The following is a 26,508-nucleotide window of genomic DNA, read 5'->3' on the forward strand; positions in this document are numbered from 1 at the left end:
ATAATTCCCTGACCACCGCATACATGCATGCATATGATCTATGCTTGCTTTCTGCTGCCGTGCCCGCAGCTTAGGCATCCGTCGCGGCATGTTCTGTTGCTGGCAAACTGCTGCAGAAAGTCAGGCATCCACAATGTAGTTGTCGTCGTCGTAGTAGTAGTACATTACGTGCTTTGTAGTACGTAGTCACTTTCAATTTTTTGGGCAAAAGATAAACCAAGTGGTCAGGTATGTATGGAGTACGAGCAACAATTCTCAACAAATGATGTACAAGGCAAATAATATTGGAAAGTTGACCATCTACACCCGAGCCGCATGGGGGTTGCGCAACGGGATCGTCAGAGAACCAAATCCCAACAGATGAGTAAGTGGGAAAAAAACGATCATGGGACCTTCAGAAAATGAACACAAAAAAAGAAACATGAAGGAAGGGGTTGGAGATTGTGCAAGCCACCACTTCTCCGCTGTCAGATCTTTGTATGAAACAGCAATCCTTACTCCATCGGGAGAAAACCGGGATGTTGATACGTGGAAGAAATAGAAATAGAAAAAAAAAGGGAAGGGTTTCTCCGATTATCTACGGTAAAGACTAAGGATGACTATAGTTCATTTTGCAAAGTCGCCGGGTCATGGATGGGGCGATGATGGATCGGCCGCGTCCCTGAAGGAGAGGAAAAGCTCAGACATCCACGTGAGCGGATGGAAAGTTCCCAGGATTTTCCCCCCTAACTTTACTATGGGGGGGAGTTGCTATGGAGTACGTACTCCATAGATGGTAAGCCGGATGGATCCCCCCGAAAGCTCTAGACCGTTTCGTCCCCTTCTCGATTCGGTTCGAGCAGTCATCGATGGGCTGCACCTTCCACGGGCTGACACTTCCATTCCATTGCCCTTTTCGGCCTTTCCTCACATTGCTGGCGCTGCTTTTCTCTGCCGAGAGCCCGACTGCCTGTCTCTCGGGCGAGAGAACGACCGAGCAAGCTCATCCATGCACTCATGACTGACTGACTGACGGATTGACTCTTGGGCTCAAGCTGTAATGAGCATTCAGTCTGAATGAATGCAGCAATTCCGATTCATACCACATACTCACCCCTACGTGGGGTGAAGCTCCAGATGTACCTTGCTGTATCAATTATCCACTACAACATTCTAGTCGTTCTCTAATCCTGCAGCGGGTTAACTAGTAGTCTAGTTTGCTGTTAGTTGCTATCTAGCTACGAATTAGGTAGGGACAAGGAAGGTACACGTGAGGCACGTTAGATCCGTCCGCTTCTCAACAGTTTTCCCCCCCAAATTCGGTCGGTAGGAATGGGGGGTGATCGTAAAAGGCAACTATACCGAGGGTTCCTATTATACAAGGCACGCAAGTAGAGTTGCAGATTCGCAACACACGACTTTACTATGTGCTACTTGACTCTTTCTTCCCGACGGATCCCCATGGAAGCTCTCTCCTTGGGTCCCCAACTAGGCTTGTGGGACCGGCGATGCTCCGCAACCATGCCAGGGATCAATCTGCTGCTAGTCTAGTCTAGTCTACTTCGTACTAGATTCTACTTGGTAGAGGTGATACCCCATTCTCTTCTCTCCCGACATTCCGGTCACCCCACCTACTACTACTGCTGTGTCGACCGTCGCTGCTAGCAGAAAGCGCCCGAAAAAGGCCACGACTACTCCCTGTATCTACACGGCTAGCTAGCTGCGACTGTGCCTAGGAGGAAAGGTCTTTAAGCAGAATGGACACATGACTGTATTAGTGCATTCTTTATCATGCCATTTCGTTCTGACGGTCTCTGAGCTGTCAATCAACACTGTAACGATGTACCACATCGTCGAACCCCAATGCTTCTGCACCCGACATAGCACCACTGCAAACTTCTAGGCCACATATTGGTACCGGTTTCCTTCCTCGCGCTCCATGTAGTCTTTCTCAATCAATCTGCACATGCTTGCGTCAGCTATGATATACCTTATGCTGGTGTTGGGATCGGAAGGACTCACTTCTCAATATTCTTCTTGATATCCGCTGGCTCTAACACTCCGCGACTTCGGGTTGCCTTGATAACCTCAGCCACGAGTTCTGCGTGCGTGATCGTCTTGCGACTCTTCATGATTCGCACAATCGCCGCTTGTGTCTCATAATGACGATCGGCAGCCACCCGCTCGTGCGTGGTCTTGTTCTCTTCCTTCGTCTCTTTCAGCTGAATTTGGTTGATCTTAATCCGCATCTTCGGGTCGGTGAATGCCGCGTTGTATGAAAACTCGTCTGTTGTATTCACATCCCGGCCCTTCGGCTTCTTGCTTAGAACACGGTATTTCGCACATGCGAGCGATTGCAGCGTTCGTTTCAATTCTTGATCAGCTATGCATCGATAGACGTCAGTAGAGGCCCAACTTGCATATGTTTGGGGGTAGAGAGGCAGTGCAACTTACATAACATGGTCGCCTCCTGTATCTGTGAATACCCGAGACTTCCACCCTCCGGAATATCGTTGAAGAGCAACAGAACGATCGCCTGGAAGGAGCTGACCACCAGTTCTTTGTCTCCCTTGGGAAATCTTGCGCGTAGCTGACAATGTGCCAATTGGTGCTTCCAGTTGAGCTTGCGCCCGTTGTATTTGGTATTGTAGAACTTTTCGAAATCGTCGACAGCAGTCGCAATTTCTGGCGGTATCCGCACCTGAACATCGGGATATGTTGGCCATGCTGATGCAGAAAGCACGCTGACGTTCAAATCCACCGGTAGACGGTCCCGTCGTTCGCGCTGTATTGAGCTGTAGGCCGACATTTCATCGCGTGCAACATCCATATCTTTGAACATCGACTCCAGATTATGCGTGAAGCTTGATCCACATTCTAAATTCCAATATTAGTGACAAGTTGAGGATGATAGTGGACAAGAACTGTACAAACCTGTCTTGAGTCTTGCCAGCATACTCTTTTCCGCATCGTCGCTGGCGCTCCTGCCCATCAGCAACCGACGAGCGAGATCATTCTTGTAGAAGGCCTCGAAAACTGCTTTGCCATGGACAAAACGGAACAGGTCCAAGACCTGATCCAGTTGCCTGTCGATTTCGGCATCTTCATCGGCAAGTGGCATGTCCTCCGCCTTGCGTGCAGGTGCGAGCTTCCACCCGCCCTTGAGGAGCCGGTCCACGTACTTGGCAATCATCTCTCCAGTCTTGGGGTTGTCAGTACCTCCAGTAGCTTCCGACTTTCTTCCCTTGTTGATGAACGTCTCAAAGGCTTCGCGGAGTGTATGGCCCAACTCCTCATTCCGGTGGAAAGAATGTACCCAGATATCGTCAAGTTGCTGCTTGAACTCTAATAGATGAGCCACCATGTCTGCTTCTTTATCCTCGTCGAAGACGATCCCAGAGCCCTCCTCAATGATATAACCACTGAAAGCGGTCTTCAGCTTCGCACCAAGATCCTTCCGTTGCAGGAGTGAGTAAAGCCTTTCTAAGGCAACCTTGTTCCCTGCACGCAGTAGGCCTAGTATATCAGGCTGGTTGAGCAGAACATCTTCTTGCTCTGTTACCAAGGCTCGATCCAGGAGCTCTGATAACATCTGCTTGGTGCTCCTATTCAGCGAAAACAGCTCACATCGAGTTACTTCGCGCTCAATTAAACGGTGGCTGTTCTCCGCAAAAGTAGCCAAATACCCTGTTGCTTCTCGCTGGGCCCATGAAGAGAAGTATTTCTTGGATTCCGATATCAATAGCGGTTCAAAGCCAGTCGTATAGATGTCAAGGCCGTGGAAAAGTTCAATTGTATTTCGAAGTAATAACGAGTCCGCCACCACGCTTTGTTCTTCGCCACGGTCCGCCTCAACAAGGTCACAAGCGCCCTGCAGAATCTTCGGCTGTAATACTGCATCGGAAAATATGTGCTGCCGGAATTGAATTAAGCCCATCTCACGTATCATGGGGAATTCTTTGGAATGGAGGAGGAATGACTGGTCGAGGTAGTAGAATATCCAGCGCACGGTAACCTACTATAGAGTCAGTATCTTCTCAGAATCCAACTGTATCCAGAGAATATCCATACCAGCTTTGACTGCCACTGCGACCATGCTTCAACAACCGCCCGCAATGTATCGACGTTGCTCCCATCTGCAGCCTTTGCCACCAATTTATCGCGTAATTTTCCAGACACATGTTCTCGACACCGATCTTGGAGCCGTTTGGCTAGAACTGCAGCTCGACCCTGGCGACATACATTTTCGGCACCCTTGTAAAGCTCCTCGAGCGATATCTCAGGCTTTCCACCACCAAAGATCGCCGACAGCGCTGCATCAAGTTGGCCCCAGATCTTCTCGAAATACGATTCCTGATTCAACCGTGATCCAGTGCGGAGATTCTTCACGACCAACCGCTTTGCTCCAGTGTGGGGAGTGAAATTGTTTTGGCGCGACGTTGCGTTGAAGGTGCGAGGTTTGGTGGTAGTATTAGGAAGATCGGCCCCGCTCGCACTCTGTCCCATCGGCGCGCCAGGCCTGGACTCTGCATTTGCGAAATTGTACATCCTGTCAGAAGCGCTGCGATCTCGCGAGTAAGCCGAAGGGACAGAGTTCGATAAGGGTGGCGATAGCCGTAGACGCTTGCTCGTTGGGGACGTCTGTTGGTGATGACCTCTGGCGGGGGTCGTATGGTTTCGAGAGAGGAATTCCGAAATGTTCGCTTGCTGCTGCTGGGGTTGTTGCAATGCCTCCTCTTGATCAGAGAGCTTCCTCTTACCGATAGACTTGCGCTTACCGCTCCTCTGCTCGGTGGTGCCTCTCGAGTTCTGCTGCATCTACCCGGCTTCGTCCGAGGAGAGGAGGTGAGGTTGAGAGAGAAGCGCTCAGCGTTGGAAGGATCCAAGTAGTATGTAGATCCTATTAAACATGGTAAGCTCGTCAACCGTGGAGGAGATATTGGTGACAGCAAGACAGTGACGGGAATAGGGCAGGGTGCGTCGTCAAGGTTGGGTTTGAGCTGGAGCTTGGAAGGGCACGACAAGGTAAGTTGAGCTGGTGGTTGCCCGCGGGCGCCCAAGAAGCCGGAGATAAGATAATACGTCCGCCTTTCCGAGTTGTCGCATGATTGGACGGGGGTTCCCTTTGGGTTTCTTTCCTCTAATACACCTTACTGAGTACATGCACAGCGTGCCGGTATTACAGATGAGGTCATGTGAATGCGCTTGTTACAAACGTGCGATCATTGAAAGCGCTCCAAAATCACATATGCTGCTTCGCCGCAAAGGGTTTCGTGGGCTGAATAGCGCAGATCACCCAAGTCTTTGACTAAACACACTTCAATATACATCGTTCCCACCAGTTTACTCCATGCCTTGTGCCCCCCCTATATCCCCTTCTAGCTGAAAACAAATCTCACGTAAAGAACTTCATTCCCGTCTGCTCTTTTACTTCCTGATCTTCGAACTGCAAAGCTTAAGTTAGCATGCGTGATGTAATCATATACAAGGCTGACGAAGCATACCTCCAGAAAATCCGTGGCCGTGATAAGTGCCAGGTATGACTTGGTGAGTTTCCGCAGTGCATCGTGGTGATCTGCGGCACCTGCACCTCCAAGCTTGGCAAATCTTTTGAAAATGCCAACCATGCTTTGTCTGTTCTCGGCAAGGAAGATTCGAGTCTGCTCCAGCATCTGCTCGTTGTGCAGCCCTCGGGAGAAAACAGCGGCGACAACAACTCGGAGAACCGAGTCAAGCAGGTCATAGTATTTCCGAAGAGCATCTGGGTTATCAATATCTATTTCTGTTAGGATTATTAATTCAACGTTGGCTTGGGAGTATTTTCACTAACCGATACCGAGATCTGGGTCGGCTGCAAATAGCTGCGAGTCCCGTACTGCCTGGAACAGGCCAGTTTTCAGGACATACGTCGCACCATTCTTGGTCTGGCAAAGCTCCTGGAGGAGAGACAAGAGCGACTGGTAGTAGGACAATAGCAAAGGCGTATCTATATAAAGCGGTCAGACATGCGGTTTTCCCCGTGTAGTTTATTCTTTCGCGATTGCTTACCACTGGCCTGGGCGTTTCTCAATTCGATAGGTAGCAACCTGATGGAGTCCAAAAAGAGGCTCAGGTAGTTGGATTGGGATATAGAATCGGCCAGCAGTCCATCCGCTTGCCTATCCAGAGCAGCCAATAAATTCAAAAGCAAAAGGGCAGATACACGGCATGTCTCCTGGCCAGCATACGCATCATCGCAGACGGCCTCAATCAGGGCATGACCTGCAGCTTTGATCACTTGCTGGCTCTGGAGCCTCATACTTTGATGCACGGGCTCTGTTGAGATAATACCAGCGACATAGTGTGCGCAGGTGTTGTAAAAGGTCTCCCTGATGCTCACATTTCCGTTTGCTAAGGTCACACCTCTGACGCAGACTTGGAATAATTGATGAAGCTTTTCATCAAGAACGTCGCCACTCCTGCGGGGAATACCAGAACCGGGCTTCGGAGACTCCAGCCTACTAACCAAGGTCTCAGCCAGTCGTGCCAGTTCTAAGCCTTCCGGTAGGTCTTCTTCAATAGCAATTTCTAGCTTGGGGAGGATCAACTGGAGCGAATGCAGGATGAAGGTAGCTCTCCTTCCGCCTTCGATTTCAGAAGAGGTGAGCATCGTGGTGATGAGCTGGGTCCAAGACCGTAGAGCCAAATAACGATTGAACGCGATCTGGCTTGCTTGATTTGTGGACCGTACGAATAATATCAAACTCTCGGACTCGGCCTGGAATAGCTCTTCGTCCTGAGGTCGTAGATGCCCACTCAATGACAATTCTTCCTTTCTAACCTGGACGAGTTCCACTATCTCGTCCAAGTTGTAAACAATCGGAGAACTGTCCGTTTCCGGTCTCGCACAGAGGTCGAATTCAAGACCATCAAGGAAATTTAGAGCCGGTGGTTGCAATTGATGTTGAGTGTCCAGGTCTGCGAAATCGAACATATCGAAAATGGAAGGATTCACAATGGTCTCACCAGTCTCCGAAACAGAGTTTCCAAATAGAGTCGATATTATTTCAGCTTGAAGAGTCGGAGACCCGAGCTTTGTAGCCGAGCGAATTTCTGTAGCAGCGTAGTCGAACAAATAACTTCTGTAAAGAAGGAATTCTGCAAGAGCAGCCGTTGACTCAGAGAGCCAGAACTCAGGCGTGCCGATCAGAAACCCATCCCAGGGTGTGTTTGGCCCTATGATCGGCTGACTCGCAAACATACTGAGAAGGAAGCGGCTGCCACGCATCTCGGCGAGTGTGAAGTAGGAAGAAAGTTTAGAAGACCAAAGGTGTTTCAATACTCCAAAGGCCATGCGCTTGACATGCACCAGCCATGGGAGAATATTGCCATCCAGCTCGTCAGGGTAGTTCTGCAAGAATCCGATGACAGCATGGAGCAGAGACATCTTATCAGCAAACAGGCTGTCGGGAGCAATATCAAGTATGTTACCGATGCTAGTGAATCCCAGAAGCAGGTGAGCTATCGTAGGTCGGTCATTGATCGTGCCAAGACAGCTGTTGAGAAGTGCCAGGAGGCTTTCCCTGATAATATATCCCGGCGACTGGGGGCCAGATTCTATCTCTCGTGACTCGGGTTGCATCTGAGACACAAGAGGACGCGACACACTGTTGAGATCTACCTCGGCACTAAGAACTTCGACGATCTTGTTCGGTGAACGCCACTTAGACAACTCCGGAGACGTGATCTTGTTCAGCTTTCTCGAGCTGGATAGCTTCTCCAGCAACGCCATTGACGTGACGGTGAGTTGCTGGTGCCCCGTGCTGCAGTAAAGACACAATGCAGGGATTATGGATAGGTTGTTGAGTATGCTATCCTCAAAAGCTGACAGAGCAGAGTTCGCCACATTTGTTCTGCTTGTGCCAGTCTGGGCCTTGATTGCCGGCCTCACAATATTAAAGTATGTCGATTGAAGGTCGATCATCATGTCCATGACTTCCAAGCTCCGGACCAAGGACTGGACGAGGACGGAATCTGATGAGGCCTTTGCAACCTCGTTAACATCTTGATGGGCAGTAGCAAAGATAGATTTGATCACGTCCTCATTGAAAAGCCACTCCGTGACTCGTGCAAAGGGATGAAGACGAATGTAGGTGACGAATGTCGATTGCTTGATAACACTATCAGTGGATATCGTAGGCTGGCTGAGAACGGAGACCAGGCTTTCGTTGAAAGATTGCAGACATGTCACGATAAAGTCCAGGCAGTTGTAAGTCAAGAAGCGAGTCTGCCTTTCGTTCAGATCCGGAATTTTCCTGGAAAGAGCCTGACCCATGACAAAGTCTATGTAAGGCTCAATGCCTGGCATTCGATAGGACGAACCCAGGCTCTCGGGAAACGGCAAGGAGAGGTGAAAATCAACTGAATCGAGAGCAGGGGTGATGAGCGAATAAATGAGACGAACGAAGGCATTGGCTTGATCGAAACTCTCGCCAATCCTTTGGAAAGCCTGTTGCTCATGCCACACAAGCGGGTTGGAAACGACCGGGACTTTCCCTAGGTTGGAAGCACTCATAGAACCCCCGGAAATCCACTGGTCAATAGCAAGCCACATTTCGTTCCCATTGTGAGAAGTTCTATCTGTCATCAGGGCCGCAAGTGCTGCAAAGACGTTTGCTCGCAGATGCGTAGGGATGGGTCCACTGCAAAGCGTCAACAGCGTACCAACGACATTAAACGTAGGGTGATGAAGCAGCCAGTCTCGTATCGTAGCACTCTGCTTACTCAGATGCTCTAGCAGCCTCAGGTAGCATGTCAACATAACCGGACTCTCCGGCTCGCTCATATCAGCCGGGTCGAGTTTCCTTGATCGCAGGATTGCCTGCGAGGTAGACGGCTTTTCAGTAACTCTCGTCGCGTACAGTTGAAGCTCGGCGAACATCTGTGACCAGTTCATGGACGTAGATCGTTTGAATTTCGCGGACATGAATTTGTCCTCTTCAGACAAAAACCGATGGGCCGCAGTGGCATTGTCCTCGCCCACGGAGATGGAGCACAGTAACTCGCAGAAAGCGCTGACCCTGGGAACAGTTTGCCGTTTAGATGCCCATTGGAGAAAGCCATAAAGGTTACCATCCGGATCAGCCCAGAATTCCTGTGCGGAGTCTGGCCGATGCTCGAACGCGAATGCCATGATCATCAAGAACGACTCAAGATGTGTTCGGGCCTCTACCGGGCCATGATGGAGGCTTGAAGTCAAGCCGTCTCGCAAAGCAGTAAGATGATCCAGTCTTTGCGAATCCTCTTCCGTCTTCAACATCCGCACCGCATCGGGCATGTTCGCTATGCATGCCTCGGCAAAAGCCTCGAAATTCTCCATTAGAAGGACCTTTAAGAAGTCCGAGCAGCTATCAGTCTCAAGTGTTGCCGATGCGCTTTCTTTCAATAACAATGTGACCAGTTCACTACGAGCCGGATCGGCCCATTCTTCATCATTCACGCCATAGCAGACGGCAAGGATGAGTTCGAGGCCTCCATCATCCAGGGCAGTCATGAACATCTTTGTGCGCTCTTCTGAATCTTTTTCCAGGTCCACACCTTGGAGAGGAGATGCAGGCCCATCAAAATCCCACCCACTGTAGACAGCGAGCCATAGTGCGATGACGGCAGAGTGGAACGTGGGGATCTTCCAAGGCTGAACGTCTTTGGAGGATGTGATCGCTGTATGCAGGCTCCTAGCATCCCTATAGGAACTAGAGCTTTCCGGAGATCCATGCTGGACAAAAGACGCAATTATGCAAGGAAGGTAGTGAATAAGGAGTCCATCGAAACGTTCGAGCTTCCGAAGGTGGTTTAGAAGTAAGCGGAGGTCCTCCGAACTGGTGTAAGGTCCTTTGAATAGGTAGCATAGCACAGCACCGAGGGATTCATGTTGTTGGTGTAAGCTGCTGCGTTGGTATTCGAGAGCCTCCACAATGTCGTATTCCGCTGACTGACCAACAATGGACGCTTTCTGGGTTTGCTCGTTGAGGAGGACAAGCCAGTTCTCAATGTCTTCCATCGACTTCATGCATTTGCGTGTATATAGTGACGCATTCCGCAAAGGCCCGTCCTTTATTTCCACCACGAAAGCCAGCATTTCCTGCATGAGAACCTGTGTCATCTCCCGCTCCACCTCGAAGGACTCCTGGAAAATAAGCCGTAGAGAGTCGAGCAAGAATTGTCGGCGCTCATGGAATCGCATGATCGCAGCGATGACGGGAGGCCGATCCAAGATATGAGCATCCTCCTGCGCCGCCATAAAAAGCATTGCCGCTTGCAATTCATCGAGATTCAGTGCATCTGCCAGCATTAATGCTCCTTGTTGAAATTCCTCATTGATTGAGTACTCGAGGTCGTCGACGGTAATTTTACCTATATGTTATCACATTGCAAGGTCAGCGCATCGATGAAAACTCATGAATGACAATTTGGCTCATAAAACTCACCGGAGAGGACCGCCTGGCGACTTGTGTTGTTCTTTGGAGGTTTGTCGAGGAGCTTCTTGAAATCATCGATGTGAGCCTCCAGCTCGACTCGAAGACGCTCGATGTTCACAAAGGACGAAGCTGAAAGAGCAGAGAGATCCTGGTACAGGCCACGAAGGCCTGTTGCAGCATCTCTTTCCTCCATGCTTGAAAGGTGTGCGCGCGAACTGCGAGGAGCGCCGGCAAGTCGGAAGATCTGATGTGTTTGTCCCGGCCAAAAAAGGTCGGAGGACGCGATCAAACTTCCGGCGGTCTGAAGGCGGGCGGCGGAGCTTTCAGCTCACATCAACCTCTCTTTACCGCCCGCCGCGCCCCAGACAGAAAGAAAGACTTTCGGAGATTCGGAGCATCCAAACACCAAACGATATTGGTTTTTTGGGCCATTGATGATTCTTGAGGCTCTTTCCCCGCTTTACCCCTGGTGTCCCTGAGATGTCTTGAAATTTCTCTAGACGGCCACAAACCGGATATGGCATTACTGCCAATTACGTAGCTCTTCTGCTCTCCTTGACTTGTGCATCCCCTCACATCCATCATGAGCGACATTACCTTAGATGGGGCCATTGCGCTTCTGGCTTCGGAGAAGCTCAGAGAGCGCTCAGATGGGCTTGCTGGTTTGTCCTGCACATATACCGGATTCCCTGACTGTGCGGTTCTAACTCAGACTAGATCTAAAGCATATACTCCTGAAGAATAGAAGAAACTCAAAATTGTATGTAAAGTGTTCGTGCTGCTCCGTATGTATATGCAGTGGAGTCGGACAGCTATTGACATGTTCGCATAGAAACTCCCTCAATGACAAAGCCTGTCACAAGATCTTTGAGTCATTGTTCCGGTTTGTATCGGTTGAGAAGTCCCAATACAACCGGTCCAATTCCAAGGGAGCTTCTGCAAGTCGCTTGTCATCCTGTGCATCTGTCCTTCGAATCGCTGTTGATGTTTTCCTGCGCAATCTGCGCACGAAGTCCGTTCGTGCAATTGTTGATCACATTACCGATACCCTGCTAGGCCGTGGGAGCGACTCGCTCTTTGAACTGCTTAGTGTGGACTACGCTAAATGTTTGGTCACGCTCCTGCGCCATCCTCCTCACCTCGAGCATCTTGCTCTTAGTGAATGGGAGAAAGTCATGGACTTTTGTCTAAAGTGTATTAGTGCTCACACTGATCAGGAGGGTCTTACGATTCGCGAGAGGCATTCTTCCTTCTTGGATGGATATCTCTCTGCTGGAGGCCGGGCCTCCACACCGGCCAGATCAACTCCCATGCCCACTGCGAGCGAGAAGCCAAAAGGTGACACCAGCGCGGTCACGGAAGCTGTTGTCTGTATCCAGCTTTTGGTCGGGAGCCCAAGCGCCCCAATTCAGGAAGCAGCCGAGCGTGTACTTCATGGGCTCACAAAGTTCGTGGGGTCGTCGATGATCGCTGGGAGTGGACACCAAGCTGCGTTCGCTAGCGTAAACACAGTTGTCATGAAGATTTTATTCGATCAATCTGAACTTGCGAGGTCGTCGCTTCTGGACATCGTACCGGCAATCAGACGTTTTTGGGCAACTAAGTTTCTAGGTCTGAAAGATGAAATGCTTGTCACTGTCATGCTTTGTGCAGTTATCTTGATTGATGCCACCCGGAGAGATCCATCGGAGTTGATTGCGCGTGTGATTGAGGAACTCCTGGAAACCCTGTATACGGAGTATACCAAACGTTCTGAAAAGGAGATTCTACAGCTGGATGAATTAATGTTCTACCACAGTCGCTCTGAGCAACAGCAAGAACACTCAGCATGGCCGCGTTTCGAAAGTGCCAGATCTGAACCCAATTGGACGACACTGTGGATTATAGCCAAGTTCCTCGAACTAGCAGAGGAGTTACGCGATCAGTCGTTACTGTATCCCACATCCGGAGAGGCTGCAACCAAAAGGCAGCGTCTCGCCTCGCATATAGAAGATATATTTCGTGATTCAACGGTGTCTTCTGGAATGAGGAGGCTATATGCTCTCCAGCTAATACCTTTTCTCCCTAGGAGCTACGCCACCGCCGAGTCAAAACTCTCTCTGCTCGAGCGATTGCTTCCCCATATAATGGATGATAATGCCACATCAGCTTCCTGGACGATGGTAGCGATTGCAAGGTGAGTAATTAATTAGCTTTCAAGGTAAATCTGCGACTGACACAAGTCATCCAAATAGTATTGCTTGTAGCTCTGATGCAAACTCTCAACCGCTGAGACATTGCTGGCAGCGCGCATGGGAGATGGCGTCCCATGTTTCTCTTTCTCAAGCAACAGCCAGAGCTGCTTGCCACCTGTTGAACATTATACTTCAGCGTAATCTTCTAGACTACCAAATAGTCGCGCAGGCAACAAGCTCTATGCTCACGTCAATCAATACAAATGGCCCCTCAACCATCTCCGACTCATCACTGGCATTTTGGGCGACATTACTTCGGATCACCTCGCAAATAAACCCGGGCTTAGCACCAGATGCCTCAAATAAAATTTGTTCCTGGTTGAGGGAAACTTGGGGAACCGGTAAATTCTTTCCAAGCTGCGTCCATATCATCTTCGCTGACCCGTATCATTAGGTTCTCTAGCCGATCGGTTACAGATAGCCCAAGTTGCTATGTTCGCACGTCCTTTAGACCTTCTGAACATGCTCTTTGCATGTGCCAACAGGCCCTTCATATTACCCAAAGCCCGTTACATAGGCCCGGTAGGACTCATTGCTAGAGGTTGGCACTTTTATCTCAAGAACAAACGGCTCCTCAACTATATCTTTGACCTTCAAGGATCGTTGGATGTGGCCGAATACTGGGAGCCGCAGGAGACTTTGTCCCTGGAGAAGTTTCCTCGACAAGACTCCAGTGACAATATCGCCCTTGATCTGCTGCAAACCAAAGTTGAGGGGCTTCTGCAGACCTGGGAAGCACTATCTGAAGACAAAACACACCATATAACTGTAGATCTAGTGCAAATAGTCACATCATCTTGTGTCACTATTGCATTATATATGGCATGTCTCCCTCAGCAACCTGCAAACCGTGTGTCTGTCATACAGCGAAACAATCAAAACCTTTGGGAAAAGCTGTGTTCTTTCCTCGCTTCGCGAGAACCTGCCTTTATCCACGCATGCTTGATGACTCTGACTCCCCTACTTGTGCCCAATGCACTCCTCCCTCGTTCCAGTCCGGCCCCTATAGATGCTCTCTCCAGTCTGGTTCCCTCCCTCGCCAATTTACTGGAAAGCTACCGGGAAAAGCAGAAAGAAGTGTTACTCTTGAGCAGCGAAGAGGCTATGGATCTGGATGATCCTATCCTCACTACCTACGACCAATCGACGGAGCTCGTGCATATCTTCAGTAGAAATCGTGAAACATCGCACGTACTACAAGATATTGCAACCTTACAGCGCAGCATCACCATCTACTTATCCATCTTTCAGAGGATACATGCCTCTGCCATCTCTTCTGAACATCCCTTCCATGATGATCTTATCGAATATCTGACCGGTTTCGACGAGGTTGACATTCTTTCAGCGCAGATTTTCTTACCGCATGTATATCGAGCATGTGTATGCGATGGGGTGGAACGGCATTCTTTGCTAAGAATACTAGAAGACCTTGGTGAGAAATGCTTGCAATCATACGAAATGGAGCGCTGCGAAAGCTCTCACGTACTTTGTTTGCGCATGATGGGCAGCTTTGTTGAAATGTGGACTGGCTCAGAAGATGACGATTTTCATGCTTCAGCGACCGACATATACTCTTGGTTTACTGAGGTGCTTCTAGCTAAGAAATTGGCCTCCACATCAGTACTTGTCGAGTTTACACAGCTCCTGAGTGACTTACTTTCTCACAACGTCACGTATTCGAGCGGTTCGTCTAGCCCGTCACCTAGAACGAGTCTATTCACCATTATTCGAGAAGGAGACGCCGTAGCCAAGTTCTATGCTGGGGAGCTCATCCCTTCACTTTTCGGTCAATTCTCTCTCACGGAACATGATCTGATCCTAGACGACGTGTTGGACAGTCTTCCCCGAGATTCAGACTGGGATGAAGGTATCGCTTTGCGCTTGGTTATTTTGGCTCGTCTCGCTTCCAGATGGCACACTCTGCTCCGGAGAAGCATCTACCATATGTTTGAGACCGCTGCCAAGGTACCAAACTCACTTCGCTATGCGGAAAACTGCCTACGGGATGTTGCAGAAACCCTGGGCCTTGAAGATGCAAAGCAACTTTTTCGACTGTTTTCGTCCCAAATTATCTACACTTGGACTGAGGAGCAATCCGTTATGCGCATGCCTTTCAGCATCTTTGGATACAAGAGTCTCAAAGAGATGCTTATAGACGTCCAGGATGAGATAATCGGGCAGGTGATGATGCGCGCAAATGAAACCGAGGGAGCAAAGCTTTCGGCTTGCACCAATGTGCCTTTTGATCACCTTGTAGTGGACTCTTTTTGCAAGGCAGAGGCATACAGTATAGCACGGGATATTAGTACTCCTCCTGAACAGGGAAGCCAACCACGAGGTGTGGAGAACCGAATGAAGAAGCTACTGGGCACCGACAAATTTGTGTCTCTGATTGAATCTCACTTTCCGCAAATGATAGCAATCTTCTTTGGCACACTGGATCAATACGAACAGATCGAGAGGGCGTTTCTGAAGCGTGAGGGCTTTGAGGACCCGCATGCAGTCCTAAAACGTATAAGCGAAAAGAGTACTTCTGATATCATTTTGCCTGCAAATCAGCAGCCTTCTTTCAGGGCGCGTTATCTCCTTGACGAGCTTGAGTTTCTCTGCAAGCGGAGTGGATATGACCTTGGGACCATATGGACCCCCACCTTGGCAACTTATGTTTGTCGAACGCTCTTAGAATCAATTCATCCCGCCCTTGGCTCTCTACATGCTTGCTCAGTTATTCGAAAAATCAGGATACTCGTGAGCATTGCTGGGACCGTGATGCTGAGCGACTACCCGTTTGACATGGTGATACACGCCCTTCGACCATACTTGGTTGACATCTTCTGCGCGGAAGACACACTGGGTATCTTCTGGTACCTGTTAGAAGCCGGGAAGGCTTATCTATGTGAAAGCCCGGGCCTCATGGCCGGGATCGCGGTCACTACACTCTTGTCGCTGAGACGATTTCTAGTTGCTCCTCCGACAGAAACAGCTCAGCCTGGTCTAGTCGAAACTGTCGTGGCGAAGATAAAACACTTCCTCGATTGGTTTGGAAGCTACCTGAAAACATATGAACCCGTTGGTCTCAAGCCTGAGAAGAATGAGCTCTTCAGACGTCTGGTTGCTTCTTCTCAGGGCATCAACCCTGCGAATGAGGGCTCTGAAGGCAGTAAGGAGGAACATGATTTGCTTCTAGAAGTCCTCAAAGACCAAAATTCAAAAACAAGCCTGTTAAGTGGCCCAATTGCCGATCACGTCATATCATTGTTATGCACCGAGAGCAAGCAATCCCCTGAAACCCATCTCAATGTCTCTGGTGACGATCAGGTTGTCATGTCACATGCTGTTGCTATTTGCCAAACCCTGCAAAAGTTCGACCCAGGTACCGAGTACAAGCTTTGGGCAGCTAGAGTCATCGGGAGAGCGTTCGCTACTACAGGCAAAATTAGTGACATCCTCTTAAGAGAACAAGATCCGAAACTTTTCGCAGTCCGATCATCTCAGTCACTGCCGAGCCCATTTCATCGCTCGAAGGCTAGCATACTCATGGCGCTCTGCGGTATGCTACAAAATAGCAGTCATCTGGAAGTCGGGCTTGTTGAACGTACAATTCAACTCATTGTCAGCAATCTTGGGAGTACCCCGGAGTTTGAACCCTGCGGAAGAATAGTGCCCTCGACGCTTTTGAAGGCTTTCACATGGAGCCCTTACCAATGCCCGGAAATGCCCATGCCAACCTCAGTGGCAGAAAGCCGAACTGCCCTTATTTGGGATCCAGATGTTCCTGTTGGACGATTCGCTCGCAGTGTCGGTTTGTTTTTGTCGGACTCGGCTTCAGAAGATCCAGTCATTGGACCTTTGCGCACCATCTTGTGCGTTATACCTGACTTAGCAGTTCAAATCCTACCATACATTCTTCATGACGTCCTGCTGGCGGAAGATGATGGGAAGGTAAACATTCGCAAGACAATCTCGGAAATCTTCGGACAAGTGCTACGGCAAGTTAATGACCAGACTATTCCTCATGCGCGGCTAGTGATAAACTGCATCCTCTATCTCAGGAACCAGCCGAGACCAGAGGAGTCGACCATAGTGGAAAGAGACGAGTGGCTTGATGTTGACTACGCAGAAGCATCGTCGGCTGCCAATAAGTGCCGATTACCCAAAACAGGATTGCTCTTCCTGGAAATCTCTGCATCGCGCATAGCCTCTACCTCACGTCGCTCATCCGTTGCAAAGTCTGAAGCAGCGCCGGAGATACTGCATGAGATATTCCGCAAAATAGACGATCCAGACGTTTTCTATGGTATCCAGCAGGATTCATCGTTGGAAGCTGTTATGGATAGACTCGAGCACGAAAGCTCAGGGTTCAAGAATCTGTTGTTCCAGAGCGCGCACTACGATAGCGAGTTACAGATGGGGGAAAGCGCCAATGTCCATGGCGTCTTGAAAGCCCTCAACTCTACAAACCTTCAAGGCATTGCCAATTCAGTTTTCACCATCTCTGGCAGCTTCTGCGACACGTCGGGCTCATTTGAAAGCATGCTGCAAACCGCAAAAGATTTGCGACGATGGGATATACCTGTCTCCCCATTGAGCCCTTCACCTTCAGCATCCGTATTTCGGGCTTTCCAAAGTCTTAACATATCTGGAGCGCTCAATGATGTTTTTGCTTCTATTGACGAGTGTCTTTTATCCAGCCTAGATCTACTGACCAGCACTAGTCGTTCAGCAACATCCTTACGCACAGCGATGCGGACTTTGGGTGTAATGACTGAAGTTTGTGATGTACTGAGCTCTGCATCAACTGAAGACGTAAACAGTCAGTGGCAAACCATGGTGGACAGGGACTCCTGGCTCAAGACAACAAGGTAGGTCTCTGGGACGATGACCGTGTGATGAATTTAGGTCTGACGAATGCAGTGTTAGTGATGTTGGCGAGATATTGACTTGCCATGAGGCTTTATTCTCATCGATCAAAAATAAAGACTTCTTGAAGACTGCCATCAACATAAGTGATCGTGACGCTCAATTACTGGAAGTGAAGGTTATCCGTCAATCACTTAAAGTGGCGCGAGACCATGGTATCTCTCAGGCCTCCTTGAAATCAGCTGTATGCCTTTCGAAGCTTGCACACAATTGCAGCACCCTAGGTATCAACATCGAAGGTGCCGCGAAGTTTGATCTGGCCAATGTTCTATGGGATCAAGGAGAGATGGCAGCGTCGATCCAGATTTTGCAGCAGCTTAGGGAACGGAATGATTTGCATAAACAAGCCATTCCGATAAGCCGTGCAGAACTTCTTGTAACCCTGGTATGTCACAAGTTGTTATCCTCATCGGCGTCAGTAATAACATCTACCAGGGCCATCACGTTGCTGAGGCACGTTTGGAAAAGCCGGATACTATCGTTCAAGATTACCTGTCTGCTGCTGTCAAGGAGCTTAAAACCCGCTCGCTTGGCGAAGATGTTGGTCGGGTCTACCATGGCTTTGCCATGTTCTGCGACCGGCAGTTACAAAACCCAGACGGCCTAGAAGACTTCAGGCGGATTGAACAACTTCGCGACCGTAAAGAAAGGGAGGTACACGCACTCGAGGAAATGATGAAATCGGCCCATGGGAAAGAAAAAGAGGCTCTCAAATATCATCGGGCGAAAACCAAGCAGTGGTTTGATCTTGATGATCGCGAATATCAGCGTCTGCGGCGAAGTCGCGAGGCCTTCCTTCAACAATGCTTGGAGAATTACCTCCTTTGTCTCAAAGAGAGTGAAAGCTTTAACAACGATGCGCTCCGATTCTGCGCATTATGGCTGGATAAATCTGCCAGCACCATTGGAAACATGGCGGTTTCCAAGTATATCAGCCAAGTCCCAAGCCGGAAGTTCGCACCCTTGATGAACCAACTTACCTCCCGCCTGTTGGACATTTCGGATGAGTTCCAGAAAATGCTCTTCGCCTTGATCTTTCGTATCTGTGTCGAGCATCCTTATCATGGCATGTACCAAATATTCGCTAGCAGTAAATCCAAGGGCGGCAAAGACCAGTCAGCCCTGTCTCGAAACAGAGCAGCTGGAAAGCTGGTGGATTGTTTGAAGAACGATAAACGCATGGGACCAACCTGGGTGGCGGTTCATAATGCAAACATCAGCTATGTGCGGTTTGCCGTCGAAAGACCAAACGACAAGTACAGAAGTGGCGCCAAAGTTCCCTTGAAAAAGCTTTCAACCGGAGAACGGCTCGAGCAGGATGCCGCAACACAGCGCCTACCGCCGCCTACTATGAAGATCGATATACGCGTTGACTGTGACTACAGCGATGTCCCGAAGCTGGTGAAGTATAACCCCGAGTTTACCATTGCCTCGGGCGTTAGCGCGCCCAAAATTGTCACGGCCATTGCTAGCAATGGATCACGCTACAAGCAATTGGTAAGCCTTTCACCTCTATTGATGCTGATAATCAGACTAACAATCCTCAAGTTCAAAGGAGGAAACGATGACTTGCGCCAGGACGCTATCATGGAACAAGTCTTCGAGCAAGTCAGCAGCCTCCTCAAAGACCATCAGGTCACTCGCCAGCGGAATTTGGGCATTCGCACCTACAAAGTGCTGCCTCTCACATCGAATGCAGGCATCATAGAGTTTGTTCCTCACACGATCCCGCTGCACGATTTCTTGATGCCAGCACATCAACGATACTTTCCGAAGGACATGAAACCCAACGTGGCCCGGAAACATATCGCAGATGTTCAGACCCGATCATTTGAACAAAGAGTGCGAACGTATCGACAGGTCACTGAGCACTTCCATCCGGTCATGAGGTTCTTCTTCATGGAGAACTTTAATAACCCCGATGATTGGTTCAGCAAACGGCTGGCCTACACACGGAGCACCGCCGCGATATCCATCCTGGGCCATGTTCTGGGACTCGGGGACCGACACGGCCATAATATTCTCTTGGATGAGCGAACCGGAGAAGTGGTGCATATCGATCTGGGTGTGGCATTTGAGCAAGGGCGAGTTCTGCCCGTCCCGGAGGTCGTTCCTTTCCGATTAACACGCGATCTGGTCGACGGCATGGGCATCAGCAAGACCGAGGGGGTCTTCAGACGGTGTTGCGAGTTTACGCTGGAGGCCTTGCGCGAGGAGTCCTATAGCATCATGACCATTCTCGATGTGCTGCGGTACGACCCGCTGTATAGCTGGACGGTGTCGCCTCTTCGAATGAAGCGAATGCAAGATGCGCAGGAGGCTGATGGAGGTCCTCCTGTGATCCCTGGGGCCAACAACGATCAACAGTCGACCAATGAGCCCAGCGAGGCTGATCGTGCATTGACGGTTGTCGCGAAGAAGCTTAGCAAGACGTTAAGTGTGACAGCAACAGTAAACGAATTGATCCAGCAGGCCACTGATGAGAAGAACCTTGCTGTTCTCTATTGCGGTAAGTTTGATCCGGTCTTCTCTCTCAAGATTGAGTACAAAACTGACCTTCATCTTAGGCTGGGCTGCATACGCGTGAATCAGTTTTTCTTCTGGTGCATCTTTCCCACATAAAGTCAGATCTGTAAATCTAGTGGCATATTTCAATCTTACTGTAACTATTTATGCGTGAAATATTTACGAATAAGCGTCACGTTTTCTTTCAATATAATGATAATCCAAGAAAATGTAAGACATAGGGGATATATATAGTAGGGTCAAGCCAATCATGTATAATAAAGTGGCCGTTAGTTTGCGGGGCCGTGGCGATAAGCCAAACTCCAGGGACTTCCGCATTTGTCACCTGCCCTGCAATCCTCGAGTGTCTCGTGCTACATTCGCATTAAGGGGCCTTAAGGTATTTGTGTCTTCTTTACACAAGCATGTAGTCACTAGGACCCTAGTCCACATCTCTCAACCTCTGTCCCAGTACCAACATTCCCCATGTCGTCCGCCTCTGCACCCAACCGGGGCCTGGTGGTCTTCTCCGGAGGCAGTGCCGCGAATAACCTCGTTGACGTGTTCAATGCCGTGCGCGGGAGCAAACACTGCTCCCTCAGCTACATCATCCCCATCAGCGACAATGGGGGTTCCTCATCCGAGCTAATCCGCATCTTCGGCGGTCCTGGTATAGGAGACGTGCGCAGTGAGTCACATACCAACGTCCGCCCTATCCCACATCTCTAACAAACCCAACCAGGCCGCCTCGTCCGACTGATCCCCGAATCGCCTCCCAACTCTGAACGAGCAGCCATCAAAGCTCTCTTCAACCACCGGCTCCCAGCCGACGCCAGTCTCGCTCACGCAGAATGGCACTCCATCGTAGATGGCACCTCCACCCTCTGGGCCGCCATCACCCCAGCCAAACGGGAACTCATCCGTTCCTTCTTCAACCTCCTAAACCTGGAGATCCTGAAGCGTGCCCGTCCCCCAACCTCCACCTTCGAATTCACCTCCGCCAGCGTAGGCAACCTCTTCCTCACCGGAGCCCGCCTTTTCAGCGGTAGCTTCGAAAGCGCCATCTACCTCCTAGGCAGCATCGGTGGCGTGCCCTGGGACCTCGTCCGAGTCATCCCAGCCATCAACTCCAACTTCTCGCACCACATCTCCGCCTCTCTGGCCGACGGAACCATCATCGTAGGTCAAAACAGCATCTCCCACCCCTGCGAAGCTATCCCGCTTCGCTCTCCCCGCCCCCTCCTCGCAGACGGCACAGAAAACTCCCCCCTCCACCACCCATCATCAACACCAACACCACCCTACTTCGAAGACGACGACCATCCTCCAGGCTTCCTTCCCACTCTCCGCCACAAAAACATCTCCTTCAGCAAATCAGATACCCAGGACCTCTCCTCCCGCATCTCCCGCATCTGGTATATCAACCCTTACGGCCAGGAAATCCAACCGCCCGCTAACCCCCGCGTCATTGAATCCCTCCATGACGCTCAGGCTATCATATATAGCATTGGCTCTTTGTATACCTCCATCATTCCCTCTATTATCCTCCGTGGCGTCGGCCAAGCCATCGCTACCGGCCCAGCAAGGCATAAGATCCTCATTCTGAATGGGTCTCTGGATCGCGAGACGGGGCCGTCTCATGAGCCGTTTACGGCTTCGGACTTTGTAGAGGCTATTACCCGGGCTGGGGAGGAGAGTCGGGGTAGGGGTCCGTTGAATATGGATCCTTCTGCCGGAGCTGGAGCTGGAGCCGTGAAAGATGGAGACAGGGAAAAGAAGGAGGAGGAACGACTCCCGTATTCGGCGTATGTGACGCATGTTCTGCATTTGGATGGACCGGGCACCCCCCGTGTCGATAAGGATCGACTTGCGGAGATGGGGATCGAGACGTTGCGGCTGTATGGGAGAAAGATTGTTGGCGCTAATGGGGAGGATGTGGGCCTTGGGATGCGGTATGATTCGACGGCGTTGGTGCAGGCGCTGGAAGTGGTGCTGGGGAAGAAAGGGGATGCTATGTTGAGGGGGAAGGATAGGAGTGGGATGAGTCGGAGAAACACGCTGGATCCGGGGAGGAGAGACTGAAGAGGAAGAATAGAATAGTGTAGAGGAGATATAGTAAGTTTGGATTTGTCAGAACGGAGCTACAAGCAATTACTGATTTATTGCGATTATTTGTATATTTACATTGCTCGTTCTTAAGATCAAGATTAATACCACCATAGAAACACCTCGATTACTCTGACATAGATGATAGATGATGGTCCGTGAATCCGCTGGACGCCGCCCAATGCTTCACGAACGGTTTTCGACACAAGACAACCCGTAGAAGAAGATCCAAAAGATGAGATGAAAAAGAAAGGCCATACCGTTCTCAGAGAATGATGAAGTCAGCTAATATATACAATATAACGGTGAAGGCTTGAGAGGAAGAATATGCCCCATGCATGACCACTAAGCTCGGGCCGATGGTCTCGGTTTCCAATTCTGACGGTTGAAGCTAACCTGGGGAGACCGGCTCCCTTGGGGAAGGCTTTTGAAATCAGGATAGAGACTTGGTCCGATGTCCATCAGAATGGCCTTTTGTGGTTCTGCTGCCACCGGGCCAGAGGCTCTTGCACGGTTGATGGGCGAACGCGCGTTTGGGGGCGTCAGCGTGGACTTTTGTTTAGTAAGATCCTTGATTATGTCTCGGAGTTCGTTGTCGTCCTTCGAGATCTGAGCGCGGATAAAAGCTGGGTGAGAAGTCTGAAGTGCGGACATGACTGACGGTCGTGGCGTGTACTCGTATTGTTGAGGGTTGGGTGGTGAGATGGGGGTGATGGTGGGATCAAGGAATGCCTTTTCGTTCTTGTCCAAGAGCTGAGCGACGTCAAGACTCTCACCGTGGGGAATCTTGTGCGGGTGGGATGGGGTTACACAGTCCATATCAACCTCTTTCCGCAGGACGTGGTCGATGTCCACAGCTGAGAAGTACGCGCAGGACTGGGGAAGGTCGTTGATCCCGACTTGCTGCGAGAACATTGCACGGGTCCACACATTGGCAACCTGTAATGCCAGCGCGGCTCGATACTTGTCTTCGTCTTTGACTAGATATCTGATCTCGTCATGGACAGTGATTGCCAGACGAGCGGCGATATTGAAGCGACGAATGAGGTAGTCCATAGCGACAATCAAGAGATGGAGATAATCAACGCCAGACGACTGAATGGCCCAGTTAATCCTCGATGTCATAAAGCTTCCCTTGTTAATGAAGCGCCGCATCAGCGCTTCAGTAATTCCGGCTCCAAGTGTAGGTGTTCTGGGCCTCTCTTGCTCAGCGAATTCTTCCAATTTGTTGAAGACAAATGACTCGGTTCCGCCCCTCCAGAAAGGACCTTCGCAGAGTATACGGCGAGTCGTACGGGTACCCTTCGTTTCTTTATATAATTTTGTTGCAACCTCCTGGGTCTGCCTTTCTGACATGGACGGATTGAATTGACGCAGCAAAGTAGCGGCGAATTTGACGCCAGCTCCATAGATACGTCCATAGTTGAACACCTTGGCATCGTTACGTGAGATACCCAGGATCTGGGCAGTTCGTGAGTGCATATCCGTCCCTGCTGCCTTCGATCCTTCTAGTGTCATAAACCCGATGGCGTTGCCGCCGTGGATCTGGAACTGGGCATCCCCAACAAGACTGGCAATCCATAGTTCCTGAGAATCGACATCTGCGCCGACAAAAGAGTAGCCAGGCGGAGCTTTGATCATGGCCTTGAGCTCAGACCCGACACGGTTCCCTTTCGCATTACTGGCTGTAAGCCATGTGTTTTCCACTGCCCTTCGGGTGATGGTTCCCATTGGAATGATTTGTGGCAGGATGAACCCGAGCCGGTGGTCTGTCTTGCTACTCGATGCCTGGTCTCGCACTTCGTCCTCGTAAACTACCATTTGGCCCATGATACGGTCACGAGCACTGATCCAGTAAGAGCAGGATGCATTCATCTCTAGCGCCTCCTTGGCGAGGGCGTACTGGGATGAGAGCGTTCCACGTTCAAAATACTGCATGTACCCTTTCGCTAGAGGGTTTGTACACCGTGCTTGAGGACCATCCTTGTGCGGAAGTTTGAAGTAAACATGTTTTCTGTCATTCTGCAATTCGGGATTCTTCTCCTCGGACATGTCGCATAGAACGACAGGCTGGTTCTCATAATTCTTGACAAGCTCGCGCGGGACTTTGAAAGTCCACCCATACTTATCAGACCATGTCAAAGGGTAACCGTCCCAGGACAGTTTGAGAAGTATAGGCGCGATACGAGTACGCACAGACAAGTTGATGTCTGATGTGTTGGTGGCAAACAGATCTTTATACCATTTCGGCATACCCGGCTTCTTCTGCCTGGCAGCGGGTCGCGGAGGGTCGCCTTTCTTCTTTCCTTTGACCATCTTCACCTCCTGGCCGGACCAGTCCAACTGCCGCAGCCAGGGATCATTCGTATAGATGTCCGGATAGTCCTTGACTTTCAAAGCTTCCTCGCAAAGTTCGATCATTTTTCGCTGAACATCCTCAAGACGCTGGTGATAGGTTGCTTCCGCATTGGCGATGTACTCCTTCCAAGTCTCATTCACGGGCAAAATTACCGAAGAGAGATGTCGAAGGGCGCCAAAGCTGACAGGGTGCGGGCAGACTTCAAGGAAGTTAGGGAATACTTTCTTGTACACTCGGTGGGTAATAGCAACATCCGCTGCACAATAATCGAGCAGTTCCTCCAACTTCCCCAGAATTCCGTCTCTGTCAAGTTCACCGAAATAGTCACGTTGCGCTTTGTCAATCGTAACATCACAATGGAATTTGGCCACGTCACGAAGCGAATTCACCGAGCTCCTTCCTACCCAGAGTTCTTCTTCCTCATCACTGAGCATCTTACTTTCTAGTAGGGCTGCCAGCTCAACCGAGTTACTCTCACTCGCGATCTTGTTTCTCAAGTCCCTATTCTTCTTGTGCCGCATCCAGGTAGGTCTCTGCTGTGAACACATACCATTCACAGCCACGTGAAGGGACATGGTATCAAGAAAGAAGTTGCGAGACTGGGCCATATCATACTCCTCAAGAACGCGAGCGCGATCATAACCAATATTATGGCCCACGACAATTCGCGGCTTCGATGGGTCTCCGAGGGGAACGAGCTGGACCGGGTTTTCCGACTCCCCTAATAACCAGGGCGATATCCAAGCATACCAAGCCGTAGGACTAACAGCGCAAGCCATAACAGCAAAAGAATGCTCCTTGTACATGACTTCGGTGTCGAACGTCAACATGGCCTCATTCGGTGCATCAACCGCTTCCCACGAGCCGTCGCTGCTGTACTTTGTCCATCCACTGCGTTTAATCCATTTGCGCGGCTTCTCCGGAGAGTTCACCACGGCGTACTGTTTGGAATAGGCGAGATAGGGCTCCGATGCATCCATTCCCAGTTTGTAGAAATGCTCATCAAGCGATTGCCCTTGAAGGGCGGGCATGTCAAAGGCGATGGGCTCCGCGGCATCTTGTGACTTTCCAAGTAAATCGTGCCTCGACAGATGTTCCTTTGACAAAGCGACCAGACTGGGATCTGGCGGTTCTGCTTTCTGAAGAAATACTTGGGAGTAGACATGGTCGCTTAATTGTTGGACTCCGATCTCGTTGAATCTAGCGGAAGCGGGGACTGCGAAATCAGTATATAGGGCTTTCGCAACTCAAAACAGCTGAAACACCCACCTGCAAGAGATTCCCGTTTAGGTGCCTCATCAGAAGTATGCGCTACAGACTGTGTCGCAAGATACCTTGCTAGCAATGATGAAGATTGTGGCCGTACGATGCGTGGCGAGCGCAATCTCTGCGAACAAAAGCGTAGGACATCCCTACGACAGGGAGTGCAGGGATGACTCCAGAGCATTTTTTTGGATGAATTATAGAAAGATGATTATCCCCATGACATGGTAACGTAGGCGTCGCAGCCAATGCTGCGTGATAGTAAATGCGACGAGAGGGACGGCCGGCTTTCCAGGAGCGCTCGTACTTTCTTTCCTATCGCGGAATAATCCCAGCGTCATGATGGAAGATTCCCGGATTATCCTCTCTCCGGATAACTGTCACCGCCTACTCCAATGGGCAGCCGAGTGTTATCGGGCATCGATAAGCCGCCAACTATTTCTCCGATCGCCTCGCCTCCCCTCGTCACCTTAACTGCACTTCTCGCTTACCTGCACTACGAGCTTGCTCAGTACTGTCTGGGAGATGAAGAAGCAAGATTTACCCGCCGAGGTACAGGATTTTCCAGTCTCTTGACATATCGCCACAACCACAGAGCACTTCTCAGCGCCTGGCTGCTCTTACGGAGTTTACCCTCGCTCCCTCACTAGTCCCGACAGTACGGATCCAATCGACTCTCGAAGCA

The 26,508-nt window shown here is 50.2% G+C and overlaps 5 protein-coding genes across 5 annotated transcripts; 2 read left to right on the forward strand and 3 right to left on the reverse strand.

Moving 5' to 3' along the window:
* Positions 1–1,878: 1,878 nt before the first annotated feature.
* AKAW2_41263A (cullin family protein) lies at positions 1,879–4,797 on the reverse strand (the record flags this gene model as incomplete). Its single annotated transcript, XM_041689683.1, has 5 exons — positions 1,879–1,939; positions 2,002–2,362; positions 2,434–2,856; positions 2,914–3,994; positions 4,051–4,797. 5 exons carry the CDS (start codon positions 4,795–4,797, stop codon positions 1,879–1,881), a joined length of 2,673 nt encoding a protein of 890 aa, XP_041543343.1.
* Positions 4,798–5,374: 577 nt separating this feature from the next.
* Positions 5,375–10,629, reverse strand: AKAW2_41264A (nuclear pore complex Nup192/Nup205 family protein; the record flags this gene model as incomplete). The annotated part of the gene is made up of 5 exons (XM_041689684.1): positions 5,375–5,425; positions 5,484–5,755; positions 5,810–5,965; positions 6,028–10,371; positions 10,446–10,629. 5 exons carry the CDS (start codon positions 10,627–10,629, stop codon positions 5,375–5,377), a joined length of 5,007 nt encoding a protein of 1,668 aa, XP_041543344.1.
* Positions 10,630–11,019: 390 nt separating this feature from the next.
* On the forward strand, positions 11,020–20,177 carry atmA (DNA-binding protein kinase TEL1; the record flags this gene model as incomplete). Its single annotated transcript, XM_041689685.1, has 9 exons — positions 11,020–11,098; positions 11,154–11,196; positions 11,269–12,612; positions 12,671–13,011; positions 13,065–17,532; positions 17,585–17,975; positions 18,026–19,087; positions 19,139–20,099; positions 20,158–20,177. The coding sequence occupies 9 exons, from the start codon at positions 11,020–11,022 to the stop codon at positions 20,175–20,177; spliced, it is 8,709 nt and encodes a 2,902-aa protein (XP_041543345.1).
* A 404-nt stretch (positions 20,178–20,581) lies between these two features.
* Positions 20,582–22,177, forward strand: AKAW2_41266S (gluconeogenesis factor YvcK family protein; the record flags this gene model as incomplete). Its single annotated transcript, XM_041689686.1, has 2 exons — positions 20,582–20,783; positions 20,838–22,177. 2 exons carry the CDS (start codon positions 20,582–20,584, stop codon positions 22,175–22,177), a joined length of 1,542 nt encoding a protein of 513 aa, XP_041543346.1.
* A 369-nt stretch (positions 22,178–22,546) lies between these two features.
* On the reverse strand, positions 22,547–26,007 carry MIP1 (DNA-directed DNA polymerase gamma MIP1; the record flags this gene model as incomplete). The annotated part of the gene is made up of 2 exons (XM_041689687.1): positions 22,547–25,776; positions 25,830–26,007. 2 exons carry the CDS (start codon positions 26,005–26,007, stop codon positions 22,547–22,549), a joined length of 3,408 nt encoding a protein of 1,135 aa, XP_041543347.1.
* Between the last annotated feature and the right edge of the window lie 501 nt (positions 26,008–26,508).

The sequence above is a fragment of the Aspergillus luchuensis genome, chromosome 4 (assembly GCF_016861625.1).
Source record: "Aspergillus luchuensis IFO 4308 DNA, chromosome 4, nearly complete sequence".
Lineage (NCBI taxonomy): Eukaryota > Fungi > Ascomycota > Eurotiomycetes > Eurotiales > Aspergillaceae > Aspergillus > Aspergillus luchuensis.